Source organism: Heterocephalus glaber, unplaced genomic scaffold (genome assembly GCF_053883595.1).
Source record: "Heterocephalus glaber isolate CG9 unplaced genomic scaffold, H.glaber_assembly_v1.0 deba00001673, whole genome shotgun sequence".
Lineage (NCBI taxonomy): Eukaryota > Metazoa > Chordata > Mammalia > Rodentia > Bathyergidae > Heterocephalus > Heterocephalus glaber.
Window position 1 is genome coordinate 7729572 of NW_028258410.1, and position 18030 is coordinate 7747601.

An 18030-nucleotide genomic window follows, 5' to 3' on the forward strand; every position below is an offset into this window, starting at 1 on the left:
ACGTTGTCATGCCGGCCAGAGTCGGGGCTCCTTGGCACCCACCAAGCGGTGGGGGGTGTTTGGGGGGGGTGACTGGCAGCACATTTACAGAGCGAAGGGCCGCCTGCCTCAGTGCCTGGTGGTCAGCAGCCATGGGACCCGACTGCAGCTGTCAAGCCACTTCCCATTGTAGAGCTTGGCTGCAGGACTCTGGGAGGAGCTTCTGGGGTGAAGAGACGTTGCTGGGGTCAAATCTGGGGACCTTTACTGGTGCTGTGAACCAGGGACCTCCTTCATCTTTCTCCCCCAGGGGTGAGGACCTCTGAAGGTCCACGGGCAGCAGCCCTGTGTTCTGTCCTGAAGCCCACGTGCAGGGTTCAGTGCAACTGGGGCTCGAGTTAGGCAGAGCTTCTGTGCACAGCGGGGGCTTCTGGGCTGCAGCTGCCACTAGGGGCCTCTTGGGGGGCTGTGCTGGCAGTGCCTGCTCTGAGAGGCTCATCCGGTCTAGCTTTACTTAGTCCTGCATCCTCAAAGCACCTGGGGATCACGAAGCTGTTTTTCTGCTTAAAAAGCAAGCCCCGTATAGAGTGGGCTGTAGCCTGCGCATACTCAGGGTCCTCCTTGGGCAAGGGTCCAGGACTCCGGGGCAGCAGGGCACTCTAAGGAACCACCCCACGCTCATTCACCAAAATTCAAACAGTGTGTCCTTCGTGCCTAAGTGGAGAGATTTGTCTATGGGAAATGTGCAGCGGGGGCATCCGTATTTAAATAAATGTGTGAAGGAACACGGAGCTCTAAACACATCCTTCCTGGAGCTTGCTTCTGACTTGAGACCGTCGTACACAGGAGGTTCCTTGGGTGCAGAGTTTGAGAAAAGTGGCCCCAGAGGAACTGGCTGCCAAGGGGCGGGGAAGGCCTGCAGGGAAATGATGATTTCTGTTATTGCTGCTTATTGTTTGTATTTTTATTTAAAATATGCATGTCCTAATGCAGAAACAAACCTCAAGGGCTTTGGTGAGATTCTTGGGCGAGTTTGGCATTTGCTGTCCCTCTTCCGAGGGCCTGGCGTGAAGGTGGCCTCATCAAGATGGTGATGAACTAGCTCTGGCAAAAGTCCTCTTCAGTCCAGGCATCCCCAAACCTTCTTCTCCTTAGCCACCGCCAGTTAGGGGCAGACAGTGCCCCCTGGGGAAACTGAGGCCCACTGGGTGGTGATACCTTGCTGACTGGTTTGAACGTTAAGCTGCACATTTCTTTCCCCCTACAAGGTGCATGCTTCACAACAGTTACCGCAGGTCATATCCATCCAGAATCATCCTGTGCAGTCTTAGCCCGTGTATTATTTTTGTTGTTGGTGGCATGACTAGAGCAAAAAAATAATACATCTTTTAAGACATGGACTCAAACTCTGGCTTTGGAAGGAAAAGGTATTTTTGGAGGAAAAAACCCAGAATCCTTTTCTCCAAAAATAGGAGGCTATTTTCTTTTCCAGGCTGTGGAAGACTTTGGTGCCTCCCCTCTGGCTGTCCTTGCTCAGACTCACACTCCACAGCTGAGGGACTGTGGGCCCAGCCGTCCCTGGTGGTGGCAGTGCCTCAGTGTGCCCGCCGCCCGGCCGGGTCCTGTCGTGCCCCCAGCCCTGGACTAACTGTGCTCTCCTCGTTTCCAGTAAAGGCAGACCGTGCCGAGGGTGCCTGTGTGGATGCTGCCCCGGACACTCTAGGTACCGCGCAACGCTCGCACGCACGGACTGACGCCCGCTGCACGCTCCCGCCCCCTGCTTACTAGAGGTTCCGGATGAGCCGGCCAGCGCCCCCGGCTCTGAGGCCTGGCCTTCCCCCGCCACTCCGAGGCGCCCCTGCCGCTGCTGCTGCTGAGGCAGGCGCCGGCCAGAGCCCCATTTTATTGCTATGGAAACGTGACACTGCCTGCCAGGGAGCGATTCCTCCAGGGCTGGTCAGTCTGGCACCTCTACTAGGCATCGAGGCCCATCCTTAGCCAGCGTCTTGCCACAGGACGCAGCTCGTGGTGTGCTCGCGTGTGCCGGGCTCCTGAGACACCTCAGCCCCAAGCCGGAGGCCGCGGCTCCCTCTCCGACTTACAGGCCTGGTTTAGGACAGACTGGACTCAGGATGGTGGAAAGGCCCCGCCCGCCCCTTGCACCTTGACCACACCTGCCCGCCCCTGTCTGCTGTTGGGTGTGTGGAGGCATCTGCCCTGCTTGCTCTGGGGCCCTGCCTCTGAGTCCCCCTCCCCCCAATGCTGCCCAGCGCGTGCAGGCAGCCGGCTGCACAGTGCCCGTGGGTGGGAGTGCACCTGGCCCTGTGCATGTGGTGAGGTGGTGCCCAGCAGCATGCTGTGCCTCTGCATCTGTGCATGCTCCAACCCTTCTCCACTGGGAGAGGGGCTTGCAGGGTCCACACTGCCCCAGGGCCTCTCTGCCGCCTGTGCCTTCTGGAGTCGGGCACTCGCTGGAGAGCCTCCTGCGGCTCCAGAAAGGGGGTACTCTGCTTGGGCCCTGGCTGCACCTGTCCTGATTGCCTGGCCAGCGTCTGTGTCCAGGGTGCTTCTGGCCACAGGCAGAATCCTTGGGGCAAGGGCTGATGTTAGACTGCTTGGGGACCAGAAAGGTTTAGGAGTGTGGAGCAGGAGGAGCCCTGCCGAGCCCTGCCCTGCCCTGTGCACTTGTTGAATGTCCCCTTGTTCTCCCTGGGCATCACTGGTCCAGTGTGGGCTGCGCAGCTCCCTGCATTGCTGAGCTGGTCTCCCCGAGTGCTGGCCAGGCCGAGGGCCATCTCATGGCACATCCCTGTTTGAGTTTCAGCCCGGAGAGAGTGACGGGTGGGGGAAAGGCTGGGGCTCACTCTCTTTCCCCGATTCTGCCTGAGCTTGCTTCTCCCTTGTAAATGCCAAAGCGACTGACCCGGTACTGGGCTCTCACTGGGGCAAGCGGGGAGGCTGTCAGGACCCCTCGTTGTGTGTGCTTTGTCCTCAGCTTGGAGGTAAGGGGGAGCTGCGAGGCCACACTGGCAGCCAGCCCTGCAGTCAAAGAAGCATGGCTGGGGACTGACAGGCCTGCAGGTCGGGTCACACTGCCCCTCCCATGGCAGGGGCTCCCTTGCAGTTCTCCGTAGGAGTGGAGCCCAAGAGCTGGGACAGCAGAGCCACCACAAAGCTCTGGTTGCTCCCTGGCAGCTCTGCCTCTGCCATGGCCCCAGGTGACCCCGGGCTCAGCTGGGCCAACGCATCTCATGGCAGACTGGCAGGATGTCCTGCTGGGAGTAGGAGCAGTTGGCTTTGGGCTTCCTCTTCTGGAAGGACCTTGCAAAATTCACTTCCAGTCCCCCTTGTGCAGCTCTCTGGACACTTGGGGTTCTGTGCCTTCTTGGCCTGGCGAAGGCTGGGTAGGCAAGCATTTGACTTGTTGGCCCATCGCTGCATGGCCTTCCAGGGCAGGACTGTGAGGTCAATTTCTGATGGCCACCTTTCCTACTTGCGAACCAGCAGGGCTGTGAATCCCCAGGTGCTCTGAGAGGAGGCAACCCTGCGATTGAATTCAGGCCAATCAACTCAGTTTTACCACACAGCTTGATTCAGAAGGAAGGGACTGGCTCTCCTTGTTTCCTTTCTGTCATTGCTCAGGACGGAGGAGGGAAGAGTGGAAGTGAGACCTTGCATGATATTAGTGTGATTTCCCATGTGTCCTAGAGCCTGCCCCAGGACGGGCTGGGAGGGGCCGTTTCCTGCATCTGAATGGTTATATGACGGAGGAGGAGCCCATAGGAAGAGAGGGCATTCCAGAAGCTGGCATCCCCTGAGCTGGACAAGAGCCACCACAGCCCTTGTCAGGTGGCCCCAGTGTTTGAGGCCTCTGTTGGGATGGGAATGCGAAGATCACCTGGTCTCGAGGTGTCCCTGACTCCCATCCACCAGCATCCCGAGCAAACAGATGGTGCTTCCCCTTGATGCTCACTGGATGCAGGACGCCTCGCGGGTTCCTCACTCTCCATCTAGGAGGGTTCCAGGCCAGGCCACTGGCCCCGTACATTTCCTTCCTGCTTTCTCATCTTCAGAGACCCAGGAGGTGCAAACGGTCACTGAAGTTGTGTGCTTCCTTGGGGTGGGGTGCAGACAGGACATTGGCCCTGTCTGTGCTGTCTGGGGTGGGTGACAGTCATGGCGGCCTCTTCCTGCGATGGCCTCCCTGCACTATCTGCTGGCTGTGTTGCTCTGGCTGTGGGTCCTGGGTAGGGCTGCCATGGTGGAGGTGTGGAGGGGCCGAGGCATTGCTGAGGGGCACTGGCACAGGGACTTCCCCAGCGGGTACTTCTGAGACCCACCAGGCCGCTCTGACCCTGAGACTGACCTCTGGCCCTGCCGGAAGCTGTTGTGGGAAGGCTGTGGGTCCTGCGAGGCTGGCGCATGTGGTGTCCAGTTCACCAGAGACCTGGCGTTCTCTGGGGTGACGGTGGAGTTGCAAGTGGGAGGAGCGAGTGGCTAGTCGGGATCCAGACAGACTAAGGGGTGGAGGCCATTGTGTCGGGAGCAGCCCAGTTGTGGGCCGTCCATCTCTCCTGCTGACCAGGGGACACTGGAGCTGGCGAACTCGGGGCATTAGCTCCATCTCCATGGTTACCAAGAACCATGGGGACAAGGGAGGCCTGAGGAAGCAGAGGCCGTGCTGGAAAGAGCTCTGGGGAGAAGACATTGTCTTGTAGCCACCTCCTCTTGGTGGGGCCTTGGCCTGTGACAGCCGGGTGCCTCTTCCTTGGTGTCCTTGCAGAAGCTGCAGGTTTGGTTGTCCAGACTCATCCTGGTGAGAGGCGGTGCATAGCAGTGGGCCAGAGCCATGCAGGAGCCCACAGCAGCCTGGGAGGCCAGGTGGTCCCAGGGTCTGTCGGGGAGGCTTGTGCAGCTGGACGGGTCTTGGCTGCGGCCCCAGCCTCTCCTGGGGCTGGGCAGGAAGTGGAAAGACAGGGTCGGCTGGGGCAGTTGGAGGGACCTCCAGGAAGCAGCTGGCACGGAATGTTCCAGGGAAGAGCCCACGCTCTTGTGTCATGCTGGGGGTGCTGGCAAGACAGCGTGAGGGGCTTGGCACCTCGTGGTGCTGTGGAATGGTTTCCGAGTCCGTGGTCATCACCCCCCAGGCATGGCCAAGCTCTGGCCGCACCTGCGCGGCTGCCCCTCCTGCCCCGCGCTTCGGCCCAGCAGCTGCTCCCAGCCCCCAGCCTGGTTCGTTACTGTTTGAACTTGCGTCTCCCTCCTGTCTTGTGGGGCAGGCAGCATCGGCTGCAAGCAGACACGGACCGTGTTCTTTGCGGAGTGACTTCTCTTGCTGTTTTTCTGTGTGTCTGTCTGTCCACCCATCTGTCTGCTGGTTCTCGTGGGCTCAGTCAGAAGGTCAGTTTGAAAGACCGTGTCTTCTCCAGCCCCCGAGGCGTGGCTGCCAAGGGGAAGGGGTCTCCCCAGGCCCAGCCAGTCCGGCGGTCACCCAGCGCTGAGCAGAGCCTTGAAGACAGCCCGAGCAAGGTGCCCAAGAGCTGGAGCTTTGGGGACCGCAGCCGTGCGCGACAGGCTTTCCGCATCAAGGGCGCCACCTCCCGGCAGAACTCGGAAGGTGGGTCTAGCACAGTGCTGCTGTCCCTAGTGCCAGGCGGCTGTGGGGGGCGGGGGGCGACAGCACCTGGCTGCAGGACACATGTGGCAGCTCTTGGAGCAAGGAGTCCCCTATCTATTTTTCTTTGAGTCCAAATTGACATAACATGAAATAGTTTAGTCACCAGTCAGTGGCTTTCATGTGTTCAGTGTTTGCAGCCATCATCTGTGCCTGGGTCCAGAACATTTTCGTCACCTGGAAAGGAAGCCCCAAGCCTGTTAGTAGCCACCCGCTTGCCCCCAGCCCCACCCCCAACCCAGGGGTCCTGCCTCAGGGGGAGTTGCAGCAGGGGCTCCGGGCCCTGGCTTCTCCCCTTGAGCATGGTGCTCTGGAGGCTCATCAGGCCGGGGCAGGGCCTTGTTCCCTTTTGGTGGGATGATGTCCCGTGTGCGGGTGATGTCGCTGTGGCCAGCTGGCTGTCTATCACAAGGACGCTCCTTTAAACCCTCATGCGGCCACTCCCTGGGGCTGCAGCCTGCCAGAGGGAAGGGCTGCAGAAACTGGGGTGTCTGCAGAGCTGTCTGGGGAGCAACCGCTCAGGGGCCACACCCCTTCCACCCAGAAGCAAGTCTCCCCGGGGAGGACATCGTGGAGGACAATAAGAGCTGCAACTGCGAGTTTGTGAGCGAGGACTTGACGCCTGGCCTGAAAGTCAGCATCCGAGCCGTGTGGTGAGCCAGCCCTACCAGCCAGGCGGGGGGAGCAGCTGCCCTCGGGGCCATTGGCTGCAGGTCTCCATGGTGCCAGGGGACCGACTGCCCTGGGAAAAGGCAGAGCTGGCTAGGCTGGGGTCACTGGCAGGATTGGTCTGAGGATGCCTTTCCACGAGAAGCCCGTGCCTGAGCCCCTTGCCCGAAGGGCAGGGAGCCCCTGAGGGGCCAGCTTGGCTGGATGACTTCCAGAGCTGGGGCTCAAATGAGGAGTCTGCTGGCGCACAGCCAGGTGCCGCACACTGGCCGGCCCAGGTGGACAGGGTGTCTGAGGACCAAGCGCTGGCTGTGGCATCACGGCAGTGCTGACCCAGACGGCAGGGGTAGTCATCCCTGGGCTTACTCAGAGATGCGCAGAGGGGACGGCAGGGGGCCTGGGCCTGGCCCAGCTGGCCTATGGCTGGACAGTCTCTGGCCTGGAGCTCAGAGCTCCGCTCGTCCCCCAGTGTCATGCGGTTCCTGGTGTCCAAGCGGAAGTTCAAGGAGAGCCTGCGGCCATACGACGTGATGGATGTCATTGAGCAGTATTCAGCCGGGCACCTGGACATGCTGTCCCGCATCAAGAGCCTGCAGTCCAGGCAAGAGCCCCTCCCCTGCTGCCGGCTGGCGTGGGACAGTGGGCACCCTGGGCCTGCGTGGGAGGGTATGCAAGGCAGGCCAGTGTCAGGGCTGGGAGCTCATCCAATCCCGTGTCAGCTTCTCGTCAGCTTTCTGCCCTGTCTTCACGTGGTGTCACTGATTTCTCTTGTGTCTCCCTTTTCTCCCTGCCCTCCTACACTGTGGTGGGCAAGTGTGTTTGGTGTGTGTGTGCGTGCTCACACATATATGTGCACAGGCACACGCGTGTAGATGGGTCTCTGAATGTGTGAGCACACGTGTATATGTAAGCACATGTGTTGCACATGTGTGTCCATGAATGTATGATGTGTGGGTGTGTGCACATGCACCTGTGTGCTGTGCCGTGCATGCACACAAAAGAACTGATGCATGCACACATACACACACATGTGTACATGTGTGTGCATGCGTGTTGGGATGGAGCGTTTCTGTCAGAGATGAAGCCACAGGGCTCCCGTGGGCCCTGCCAGGCAGCAGTTGCTTCTTCCAGGACACAGGCTGTCTGCCCCGTGAGTCCCTCTGAGGGTGCCCTCCCGAGCAGGAAGCAGAATGTGACTGGAGGTGCAGCAGTAGCTGGGTCCCGCCAGCTTTCAGGAATCAGACGTGCAGGCGCCATACACACGCAAAGCCCTGAGCACGTGCACTTACACACGTGCGCTCCCCATGTGCACACACAGACTCTAGGCCATGAGCGTGCTTTTGCCTGGCACCCACATGCAGGCCCACAGGCGTGTGCCTTGGCTACACACACGCGTGTGTCTGTGGTACCTGTCAGGAGCCACGTGGCTGTCAGGGGTCTCTGGCTCCGGGTGCCAGGGAGGGGTCCCCGCCTCTCCTTGAGCATGGGCTGCGCCTCTTGCTGGCCTGGGCGGAGCAGAGGTGGACTTGGGGAATGGGGTGAGGGCCCGCCCTCCACCTTAGCAGGTCTTCTGTCCTGCACATCCCCTCCACTCTGTATTCTGTCTGGAAAGCAGGCAAAGCAGCTTGGCCCCTCGGCCGGCCTGCTGCTGCCGTCTGCTGCCGTCTGCTGGCTCTGCAGCTGGCCCCTCAGGACTTTGCTCCGGGCCTCCCCGCTGTGTCCTGAGCACCCAAGTGCTTTGCAGCCTGGTGCACCACAGGTTCAGCCCAAGTCGAACACTTGGCTCGGGACTCGGGAAAGGCCGGGCAGCGCCCAGGGCAAGCGAGTATGATGTTTCTCTCGGAGAAGCACTGTGGGGACGCTGGGCTGCTCCTGCGTCCATGCGTCCCAGCGACTCCCTCTCCAGGTGCCTCATGCTGTCTCTTTCTTGTTTACGCTGCCAGGATAGATATGATTGTGGGCCCCCCACCCCCTTCAACTCCCCGGCACAAGAAGTACCCCACCAAAGGACCCACGGCCCCTCCGAGAGAGTCACCCCAGTACTCACCTAGGTTAGGACACAGCACCTCCTCCGGCCTGTCTTTGTGAATGGCCAGCCCCTTCGCTCCGGGCCACATGACGGCGGCTCTACCATTCTCTGCCCCAGACGGAGGGACGTCCAGGTGTCCTCCTCCTGACGACACTGCTAGGGAGAAGGCTGCTTCTCAGCAGGGCCCTGCAGCCCCACCACAGGCACCTCCTGGGGAAGCCCCGCCCCTTAGCAGGGTGCCCTCTGCTATCCAACCGCAGGCTGGGTGGCTTTGGGGCAGAAGCTGAGGGTATTAGTGGCCACCAGGGTATCATTTGCCCAGCTACAGATAAGTCCTTGAGGCTGAGGCCCTCCATGACCCCCTGGGCACTGACTTAGGCCTCTGGACACTTGTCCTTTGCTGGGTTCATAGCACCACATGCCTGGCCTGTCTTGGCCTTGGCATGGGCATAGATCAGAGCAGGAAGGACCACCTACTTCCCTGTGGCCCCTTCCTTGGGCTTGAGGTACAGATGACAGCATCTGCCTCTTGACTCTCACGCAGAGTCAATAAGAAAGTCCCTCCAGGGCTGGGGATTTAGCTCAGTGGTTTTGCCGCCTGCTGTGCAAGCGCAAGGACCCGAGTTCAATCCTTGGTACCAAAAAAAAAAAAAGAAAGAAAGTCCCTCCAGCACCCACACCGAGCCGGCTCTGAGCGATACCTAGTGCTCCAAGTTGCTGTCTTAATTAGTGTTGTTGATGAGGAAGATGGTGGTACCTCCCCCAGTGCCCTCTGATGGGCAGAATAGGGGGTCAGGCCAGTCAGTGGTGAAGCAGGCTCTTCAGTGGTTAACCCAGACTTTTCAAGGCTTCTGGCTTCCCCGGGGCCACCAGATGACTGTCCCCTCTCTCCAGCAAGTCTGACAGGCCAGGGAGAGCAGAGACCCCAGAGCAGGCAGGGGAAAGGGCAGACTCGGCCCTGCCTGGCAGCTCGGGGGCAGCGGGGTCTGGGTAGCTCAGGGTGCTTGGGTAATGGGTGCCTGGTAAATTGGCAGGCGTGGCCTCTGCTCACCCCCTTGGGACAGGGCTGCTGCCCATGAGGCCAAGGGGCCACCCAGTGGCTCTTCCCATGAGAGGGCTCCCCGAAGCAGGCAGGATTGTGTTTGCCGCTTCCCTGGCCAGGTCCCTCGAGACAGAGCCTGCAAGTCCACTGTCCCCGTGCCTGGAGGCCCCTCCCCCAGCAACTGCTGCAGGAGGTGAGGGGGGGGCATCAGACTTCCTAGACCATTCAGCAGGGACCCGGGCCTCATGGGAAGGGCTGGAGGGAGAGCCTGGCCACTCAGCCCGAGGGGAGTTGAACACCAGGGGAGTGAGGAGGATTCCCCAGCTGGAGCCCGAGGGAAGGAGCCAGTGCAGGGTCCCTGGAGGACCCTCTCCTGGACACCCAGCAGCAGCACTAGGCTGAGTCCTGGGCCGAGGCTCCTGCTGGGCCCCTCCAGGCAGGCGCCCGTCATGTGGCAGGGGTGAAGGTGCTGCGCGTCTGTGCTGTGCTGTGTGGACACGCGCAGGGGAGTCCCTCCCTCTCCATCCCCACCAGCACTTGCTTGGAGCCAGAGGGCCCCCTGTCCCTCTTGCTGTGCATGAGCCCAGCATGGAGCCTGGTGGAGCATGAGGAGGCTGCCATGGCTGATGCGAGGCTGAACCCGTTCTGCTTCTTGCAACAGACAGCCAAGGCCCCCAGGTAGGGAGGGTGGCCCCGCAGAGCCGGTCACTGTGCACGGGGCCTTGCCTGGTCCCCTGCTTCGCCACCCTGTCTCCGGGAGCTGAGCCTCGGTGTAGCGCAGGGCCCTTGTCCAGTGGGTGGCCTCACCCCAGAGCTGTGACTGCCAGCCCCGCTGCGGCCTCCCTGTCTGCTGCTCAGGCAGGAGCTCTGTGCCCTCGGCACCAAGGAGTGCCCTTCTCGTCCTTTTCTTTGATTGAACCCAGGGCCACTCTACCACTGAGCAACATTCCCAGCCCTTTTTAAGTTTTGAGATAGGCTCTCACTAAATTACGAGGCGGGCCTTAAACTTGTGATCCTCCTACCTCAGCCCCGCCGAGTGGCTGGGATAGCAGGCGTGCACTCTGCTCCCCGCATTCCTCTCCCTCTCTCTGGCATTGGTGCCCAAGGCCTCCGTTGAGGTCAGCTGCACTGGGTTCTGTGACCTGCACACACATGTGAACATGGGTAGGATGCACTCTGCATGCATGTTGCAGTGTACTCTCACACTCGAGCACACGCCTGCGGTTGGTAGCGGCCCGCTCCGTCCTCCTGTGGTTGTGGGGGCGTTTCCTGAGCAGCTCTGTCGCCTCCTTCCTCCTCCTGTGCATGGAGCTGCAGCCTGTCCGCCTCCCTGCTTCTGTTGTCGCTGCTGCAGACACTGAAATGTCCCCATCGGAGCCTGGTCCTCGGGCCTCGGTGGCACATTATGCAGGAGTAAAGCTCAGAGGTGGGCAGGCATGGGTTCCAGGGCAGGGCCACAGCACCCCGCGCTCCACGACCCTTTGGAGGATGCCTGGCACCTCTTGACCCTCCTCTGGGCTCGACTGTGGTGGAAGAGCAGGGGCTGGGTGGCTGTGCCGGGCAGGGAGCCCCGCTGTGGATGAGCTGGGGCAGACTGGCGGGGAGGGGCCCTTCACTTTACTCCTCGTTAATGTGCCCCACCCCAGAACAGAAGGCTAGGAAGCAGGACCCAGGGTGTCAGAAGGCAGGGCCAGAGCTTGAGGCACCTGTATCCCTCCCGTGGCACCTGCTGTCCCCCTGGTCGGCTCTGGGCTGGGCCTGGAGCCCAGATCTGGGGGGCTGTGGGCTGGCCAGGGAGGAAGGGGCAAAGGTCTGGCCACATCCTCCCAAACTCATGCCTGGGGCCGGGTCTCTGTTCCCGGCAGAGTGGACCAGATCGTGGGGCGGGGCCCAGCGATAACAGACAAGGACCGGACCAAGGGCCCGGCGGAGGCTGAGCTGCCAGAGGACCCCAGCATGATGGGGCGGCTCGGCAAGGTAGAGAAGCAGGTAGGAGAGGCTCCGGGGCCTGGGCTAGGGTGGGCGTGGGGGGGCACCGCACTGGCTGCTCAGTTGGACCCTTTCATTCCCCCGAGTTTACCTGACTGCTGCACAGCACCAAGAGGCCAGAGCACCCAGCTCACACGCTTCTCTGTGCCCTGGGTGGCACTGGCCATGAGCCTGACTTACGCTGGAGGGCGCCTTGGGGTGCGTCATCCGCCCTGAGCCTGCTGGAAGTCCCACTGGCCAGCCTGCTCCTGCCTTCCTTGCTGGGCCCCGCCTCCCCACCGCACTCTCCGGGACTGGGTCTTTAGACACCACTGCACAGGCCCTCATCTTGGGTGCCCCTGGGAGCTGGGAGCTGGGAGCTGGGAGCTGGGAGCTGCGAGGTCAGAAGGCTGAGCTGCCGTGAGTTGGGGGCCCACTAAGCCCGGCCCAGCCCAGCAGTGGCCCCCTTGCAGGTCTTGTCCATGGAGAAGAAGCTGGACTTCCTGGTGAACATCTACATGCAGCGCATGGGCATCCCCCCGACCGAGACCGAGGCCTACTTTGGAGCGAAGGAGCCAGAGCCGGCACCACCGTACCACAGCCCCGAGGACAGCCGGGAGCACGTGGACAAGCACGGCTGCATCATCAAGATCGTCCGGTCCACCAGCTCCACCGGCCAGAGGAACTTCTCCGCGCCCCCCACAGTGCCCCCTGCCCAGTGCCCACCGTCCACCTCATGGCAGCAGCAGGGGCACCAGCGCCACGGCACCTCCCCTGTGGGGGACCACAGCTCACTGGTCCGCATCCCACCGCCGCCCGCACATGAGCGCTCGCTGTCCGCCTACAGCGGGGCCAACCGGGCCAGCACAGAGTTCCTGAGGCTGGAGGACACCCCGGCCTGCAGGCCCCACGAGGGCATCCCGCGGGACAGTGACACGTCCATCTCCATCCCATCCGTGGACCACGAGGAGCTGGAGCGCTCCTTCAGTGGCTTCAGCATCTCCCAATCCAAGGAGAACCTGGACGCGCTCAGCGGCTGCTACGCAGCTGTGGCCCCGTGTGCCAAGGTCAGGCCCTACATCGCGGAGGGCGAGTCCGACACGGACTCGGACCTCTGCACGCCCTGTGGGCCCCCGCCACGCTCTGCCACAGGCGAGGGCCCCTTTGGCGATATGGGCTGGGCTGGGCCCAGGAAGTGAGGCCATCAGGCCCCTGCTGAGCCACCCCCAACTCTGCCTTCTGGTTTGTGGCCAGAGCTCTCTGGGGCTTCTTCCTGGGGTGCCGTGGGTTGCGAGGGGTGCTGGTGGGTCTGGCTCCTGGGGGTCCCTGTGGGGTGATGGGTGCACGGGGCTTCTTGGCTCATGCAGGGTCATTTTGCAGAAGTTCCTTTGCAGACGGGCTGGAGGAGCATGGTCTGCCCAGTCTGCTCAGGGGCCGTCACACTGTGCAGGACAAGGACAGAGTGATGAGGGGCACAAAGCCATCGGGGTGGTGAGGGTGCCTGTGGCGGCTGGCCTTGAGGCCCCAGGGGTGCCAGGTTGGGTTGGTAGCTCTCAGAATGGCAATTCACTGGGTGTGGACCACCTTTGCCCTGACCATTTGTCCCTCCGTTCCTCATCGTCCCCAGCAAGGTACCACTCAGCTGCCATGTGTGTGCACAGCTGGGTTGGGTCCCTGGCTTCTGGCAGCCTGGCGAGAGAGCTGCCGGCCAGCATCCTCCTCTCTCTTTGGGGTCCACAGGTCTTTTGATGGGAGCCACCCCAAGCTCAGAACCCTTTGCCTGGAGCTGAGGAAGGGGTGAAGCCTTGGGTGCCAGAGCAATCCTGGGGCTGCCCTGCGCTTGGCCTCCTGTGGCCTCTGTTGGTATGGCTGGCAGCCTCTTCTCAAAGGGGTCCTTGGGGGCCCCAGCTGCCCCGGGCCTGGGCTCTCTCGGGGGTGAGAGCCAGCAGCACCCCAGCCACGGAAGCTCTGGGCAGAGGGCAGCCTGACCTCTCCTTTCTCCTGATTACTCTGGCCGGTGCCAGGCACCAGGCCATGGCCTGCACTTTGACAGTCATCTAATGGGCAGATTTGCTCCGACCTTAGCCAGGGCCCCTCCTGGCCTGCCCCAATCTGTGCCCCAACAGCCCCAGGCAGGGCTGTGTGGCACAGTCACGGCTGGGGAGGTCCTTCAAGCTGCCAGCTCTGTGCTCCAGGCAGCTGCTGTGCTTGGCTGAGGATCCTTTCTGCTGGACCTGACTGTGTCCCAGCCGCTCGTTTTCACTGACGGGTCCCTTGCCTGGGAGTTGGGGATACCGGTCCCTTACCCTGGGCCCTGACAGCAGGAAGCTCTGTCCTGCCTGTCCTGGCCACCTGGCCCTGATCGGCAGCCAGCTGTGGAGGCTCACGGGCCCAGCCCCGAGGGGCAGACAGAGCCCCAGCTCTGCTCCTCCAGGCTCTGGCCTGGGGGTGTCTGTCTCTTGGGTGATGGCGTGGAGTGGTGGGCAGCCGGGGCTCTGCAGCAGCCAGGCCCCCGGTGTGAGCCGGCTGAGTAGCTGCTGGGCACCAGTGGGGCCTGCCTCTCATGCCGCTGTGTGAAGTCTGTTCCAACAGAACTGGAGGTGGCGGGGGCCATCTTGGCCCCTGGGGAGGACCTGGAAACTGTCTCCTGGGGTCACATGGCCCTGACCATTGGGGGTCCTGGGTGCTGGGGGCCTCACCAGGCACCAGGGCTCCCACTCTGGAGCATGTCTGCCAGGAGCTGGCTGGGAGTCCCGCCTACATTTGTACCGATGTGTCCCTGGCGCCCTGGTTCTCACCGGCAGGATTTGTGTGGCCGAGATCCCCTCTGTGGTGAGGGATGTACCTTCCAGGGTGGCTGCTGCAAGAGAGCGTGTGGCAGGATGCGTGGTCACCCCTCACCTCGCTCCTCCAGGCCAATCTGAGCCAGGCCTTGCCTGAGTCATCCTTTGCTCTTGGTGATGGCATAGGGAGGCTCCTGCTGGGGCCACAGGCCCAGGGGGTCTCAGCCATCTCAGGCTCAGGGCTGGAGCAGGGGCCCCTTGCCTCCTGTCCCACGGGCTTCACGGCTGCATGTGCCACCCCAGACCTGTGCCTCCTGCCCCTGGGGCCCCGGGCTGGGGCTCTGCAGTGTGAGAGAGATGGGGCAGTGGTATCCCCCGAACCCTGGTGGCCCAGCAGGACAGCAGGAGGATCTTCTTCAGGTTGCAGCAAGAGGCGCTGTGGCTAGACTGCCAGCATTGGAAGGGAGCTCTGGCCCAGACACCGTGCTGTCTCCAGCCCCTCAGAAGAGCAAAGTGCACATCGCAGTGGGGTGACTGGGGTCCTATTTGGGTAGAGGATGGGGTAGGAGCTCCCTCTGGGGTTCCCCTGGGCCCAGCCGGACCAGCACAACAGTCTGGTGCAAGCACTCTTGGGTCTGCATATGTGGCTGAGGGCCAGCGGCCACCCTGTGGTAAGGGTCTCCAGGGCAAGGCATTTGTCAGGGCAGGCATCCCCACGCCCCCAGACACACACACTGCAGCCAGGCACACACATGCACTCACACACATGCACACACAAGCTCACAGACCACACATGGCCAGGACACACTTTCACTTGCACACATAGCAGGTGGTACTTTCATACACACAGGCGCGTATGTGCACACATGGTACACACACAGGCTCACAAGTGCACATGCACACACACATGACAGGAACACAATTTCATGTGCACAAGTTCACAATGTGCACACAAGTAACAAAGCAGGTACACTTTTACACACATGCCTGTGCAAAGCACATACGCATAGGTACATGGTTCATGAAATGTACACACAAGCAGATCACATGATGGGTACACACATGCAACTCACACGTGTACATGCAAGCTCCCAGGACATACAGAGCAGGTACACACACTCACACATGTATATATAAGTGCACACACATGGCAGGTACACACTTCCACGTGTGCATGCTGCTGTAGCCACATACGAGTACACAACCTCCATGGTATGTACACACCTGTATGCCCTCACACATACACACACAAGATCCCATTCTGACTTTGGCTGCCCTTTGTTTCTGATCTTTTGCCCTTTGACCCTTCCTGATTTAAGCCACAAGAAACGAATGACTTTACACTCATGGTTCCAGAATGTTGGGCCCAGATGGGGTTCCAACTGCCTGGGGCTTCTGGACAGCAGTGGCAGTGGGTCCACCTGGAGCCCGTTCAGGGTTCCGTGCCTACTTGTGGACGCTGAGTGCCCAGAGAGGTCTGTGCTGGGCTCAGGGAGGCCTCGGTGTCCACCAGCTTTGGCTCTGTCCTTGCACTGGGCCAACATCTGGTGCTGACCGCTCCCTGGGCCCTCTGTGGACATGTGGCCCAGCCTCATCACCCCCAGGTTTTGCTCCATGCAGGCACTGCCTGTCCACCATTGGCATTTTCACCCCTGACCTCTCTCCATCCTCTGCGAGACCGCCCGGTGTCCTGTGCTGGGACAGCCCAGGGTGAGAGCCACCTTTCCCTCTGCCACGGTCTGGCAGGACAGATGGCAGAGGCCACGTCCTGGCCACTGCTGTGGGACCCCAGGTACACCCTAGTGACCCCTTACCTCTTTGGGAGGCCTTGCTTCCCACCACCATCCAGAGGCTGGAGAGCTGCTGAGCACTGCAAGGGCCCCTCTGATCACTCTAAGTCCCTGCCCAGAAGAAAGTCAGCCAGGGCCGCCCTGCCTCCCAGTGCACTTTATTTTGTCATTTGTTTTGTGATTGCCTTCTCTGCGCTCGCTGGGGCCCTGTGGTCGCGGATGGGGGTGTGGGGGGCGAGGACCAGGGAAGCACCCTGCCTTCTGCTGCCGTGGCGGGGCCCAGTCTGCATTCAGGGCCCTGTGAGCAAGACCCTGTTCTGGGGGGAAGACTTCGGCCCTGAGATGTTGCTGGAAGCTTCCCAAAGGCAAAGGGAGCCGTGGGTGCTGAGGCATCTCAGCGGGAGACACTGGGTTCGAGTCTGGGCTGTAAACAGTGTACAGAGTGGAGGCCGTGGGAACCTGCCCTGGCCTTCAGGCTCAGGCCAGCAGCGTGGCGCTGGTCACCTCTGCTGCCACAGCCCCCTAAAACAAACACGGCGAGGGCCTTTGGCCAGCACCCACAGCTGTGATGAGACTTGTGGGCCTCTGGGCACCTTTGGTGGAGCCAGGTGAGCTGGGGCGGAGTGGAGGCATGGCCACAGCAAGGCCCGGCCCTGGAGCGTGTGGACTGGGATCCGGTTCCTGAGATGGTCCTGAGCCGCTAGTGTGGGGCCGAGAGGGCCGGAGTCACCGGCCAGGGTGCCTGTGTGGCTGTCCCAGGCCGGCTGTCCTCCAGCTGCTCCAGGCCCCTGCCGGACGCTGAGGAGGAGGGGGACAGAAGGGAGGGCTTCCTGTGGGAGAGTGTGAAGGAACTGCGGGCTCAGGGAGAAGAAGCCTGAGTGCGTGCAGGTGGCACAGCCCCACGGCTCTCTCCAGGTCCCCCAGGGTGCGCATCAGTGAGGACCATGAGCTTTGTGGTCCCCCCATCCTTGGGCAGAGGTGGCCTGGAGGGGCCTCTGGGACCAGAGTAGAGAAGGGAAGGAGGCCTGTCGGCCGAGGAACTGGCCGACTGAGGGTGTGGGTGCAGCCAGGCCCGCCCTGAGATCCCCTGCACTGGACACTCCATCAGGGCCCTGGGGTCCTGGGCAGGACTGCTGGTCGCTAACTGCCACACATCCAGCTTGGACTGGGTTTTCCAAAGTCGTTGCCTTAATGAGTGCTGACGGGGATCCCTGTCCTTGGCCCTGGAGCCTCCTCCGAGGTGGGCGTCCAGGCTGAGGGGTCTGGCTGGGGCTCAGCACAGGCAGGCAGGGCCTTGCCGGCTGTCGCTCTCGGAGGCACCCAGAGCTGGCTGTCCCCTCGACGCCACCGTCTGCCTGGGACTGGCGCGGCTCACTGCGAGCCCGGGCCCCACGCCTGCTCCCACTCCTTGCCGTCTTGTCCCGGCCACGACGGTGGTGGCAGCTTCCCCATCCTCGCTGTTGCCTTGGCTGTCTTTGCACTTTGTTCACGCTCCAAAGAATACTTCGTGATGCCTTCGTCCCGACGTCCACCTGCACCGACTGTAGGCGCTCGGGGGTCAGGCCCAGCCTTTTCCTCGGGCGACTGCGTTGCCCCTGCACCCTGGTCTCGACTTCGCGCATCATCTGTCTTCTGGGGATCCACGCCAGGGAGCACACTCTAGTTCTCTCAAGCACTAGCCAGCCGAGACACTCACTTCCGCCACAGGAACGGGCCGGTGTGGGTTCACAGGGACTCCGAGTGTAGAAGCCCATGGCAGGGACATGTGTGGACACTGGACAGTTCTGCCACGGGCCGAGTCCAGACGCCCAGTGGACCTGTGTACTTAGTAAATGCGTGATTCGATCTGGACCGAGTGTGGCTTCTTCGCTGTTTCTGGGCTCCGGGTCAGAGGGCTGGGCCCCGCTGGGGTGGATGGGTCTCAAGCCCCCGGCCCTTTCCTAGGCCACCTGCCCCTGGCCACGAGCTGTGGAACAGCAGAAACACTTCCCTGGCCCCTGGAGGCTGGAAGTCTGAGCACCCATGGCACCTATGCCCCGCAGGAGGGCAGGTCAGCATCCAGCATCAGATCCTGGGCTGGCACCTCTGAGCCAGGC

At 61.8% G+C, this 18030-nt stretch overlaps 1 protein-coding gene across 23 annotated transcripts in view; it reads left to right on the top strand.

The window, feature by feature from the left end:
• Positions 1-17785, top strand: part of Kcnq2 (potassium voltage-gated channel subfamily Q member 2) — a 51562-nt gene extending 33777 nt beyond the window's left edge. For 6 of the 23 annotated variants that reach the window (XM_021255245.2, XM_004841056.4, XM_087197923.1 and 3 more), the window contains 7 exons: positions 1649-1702; positions 5373-5596; positions 6198-6306; positions 6792-6923; positions 8266-8373; positions 11259-11382; positions 11835-17785. In XM_021255245.2, the coding sequence (XP_021110904.1) occupies positions 1649-1702; positions 5373-5596; positions 6198-6306; positions 6792-6923; positions 8266-8373; positions 11259-11382; positions 11835-12560 (1477 nt within the window). In that variant the 3' untranslated portion in view covers positions 12561-17785. The remainder of the gene's footprint in view (positions 1-1648; positions 1703-5372; positions 5597-6197; positions 6307-6791; positions 6924-8265; positions 8374-11258; positions 11383-11834) is intronic. The other 17 variants (XM_004841060.4, XM_087197934.1, XM_087197929.1 and 14 more) reach the window with 9 other exon arrangements.
• Positions 17786-18030: the final 245 nt, after the last annotated feature.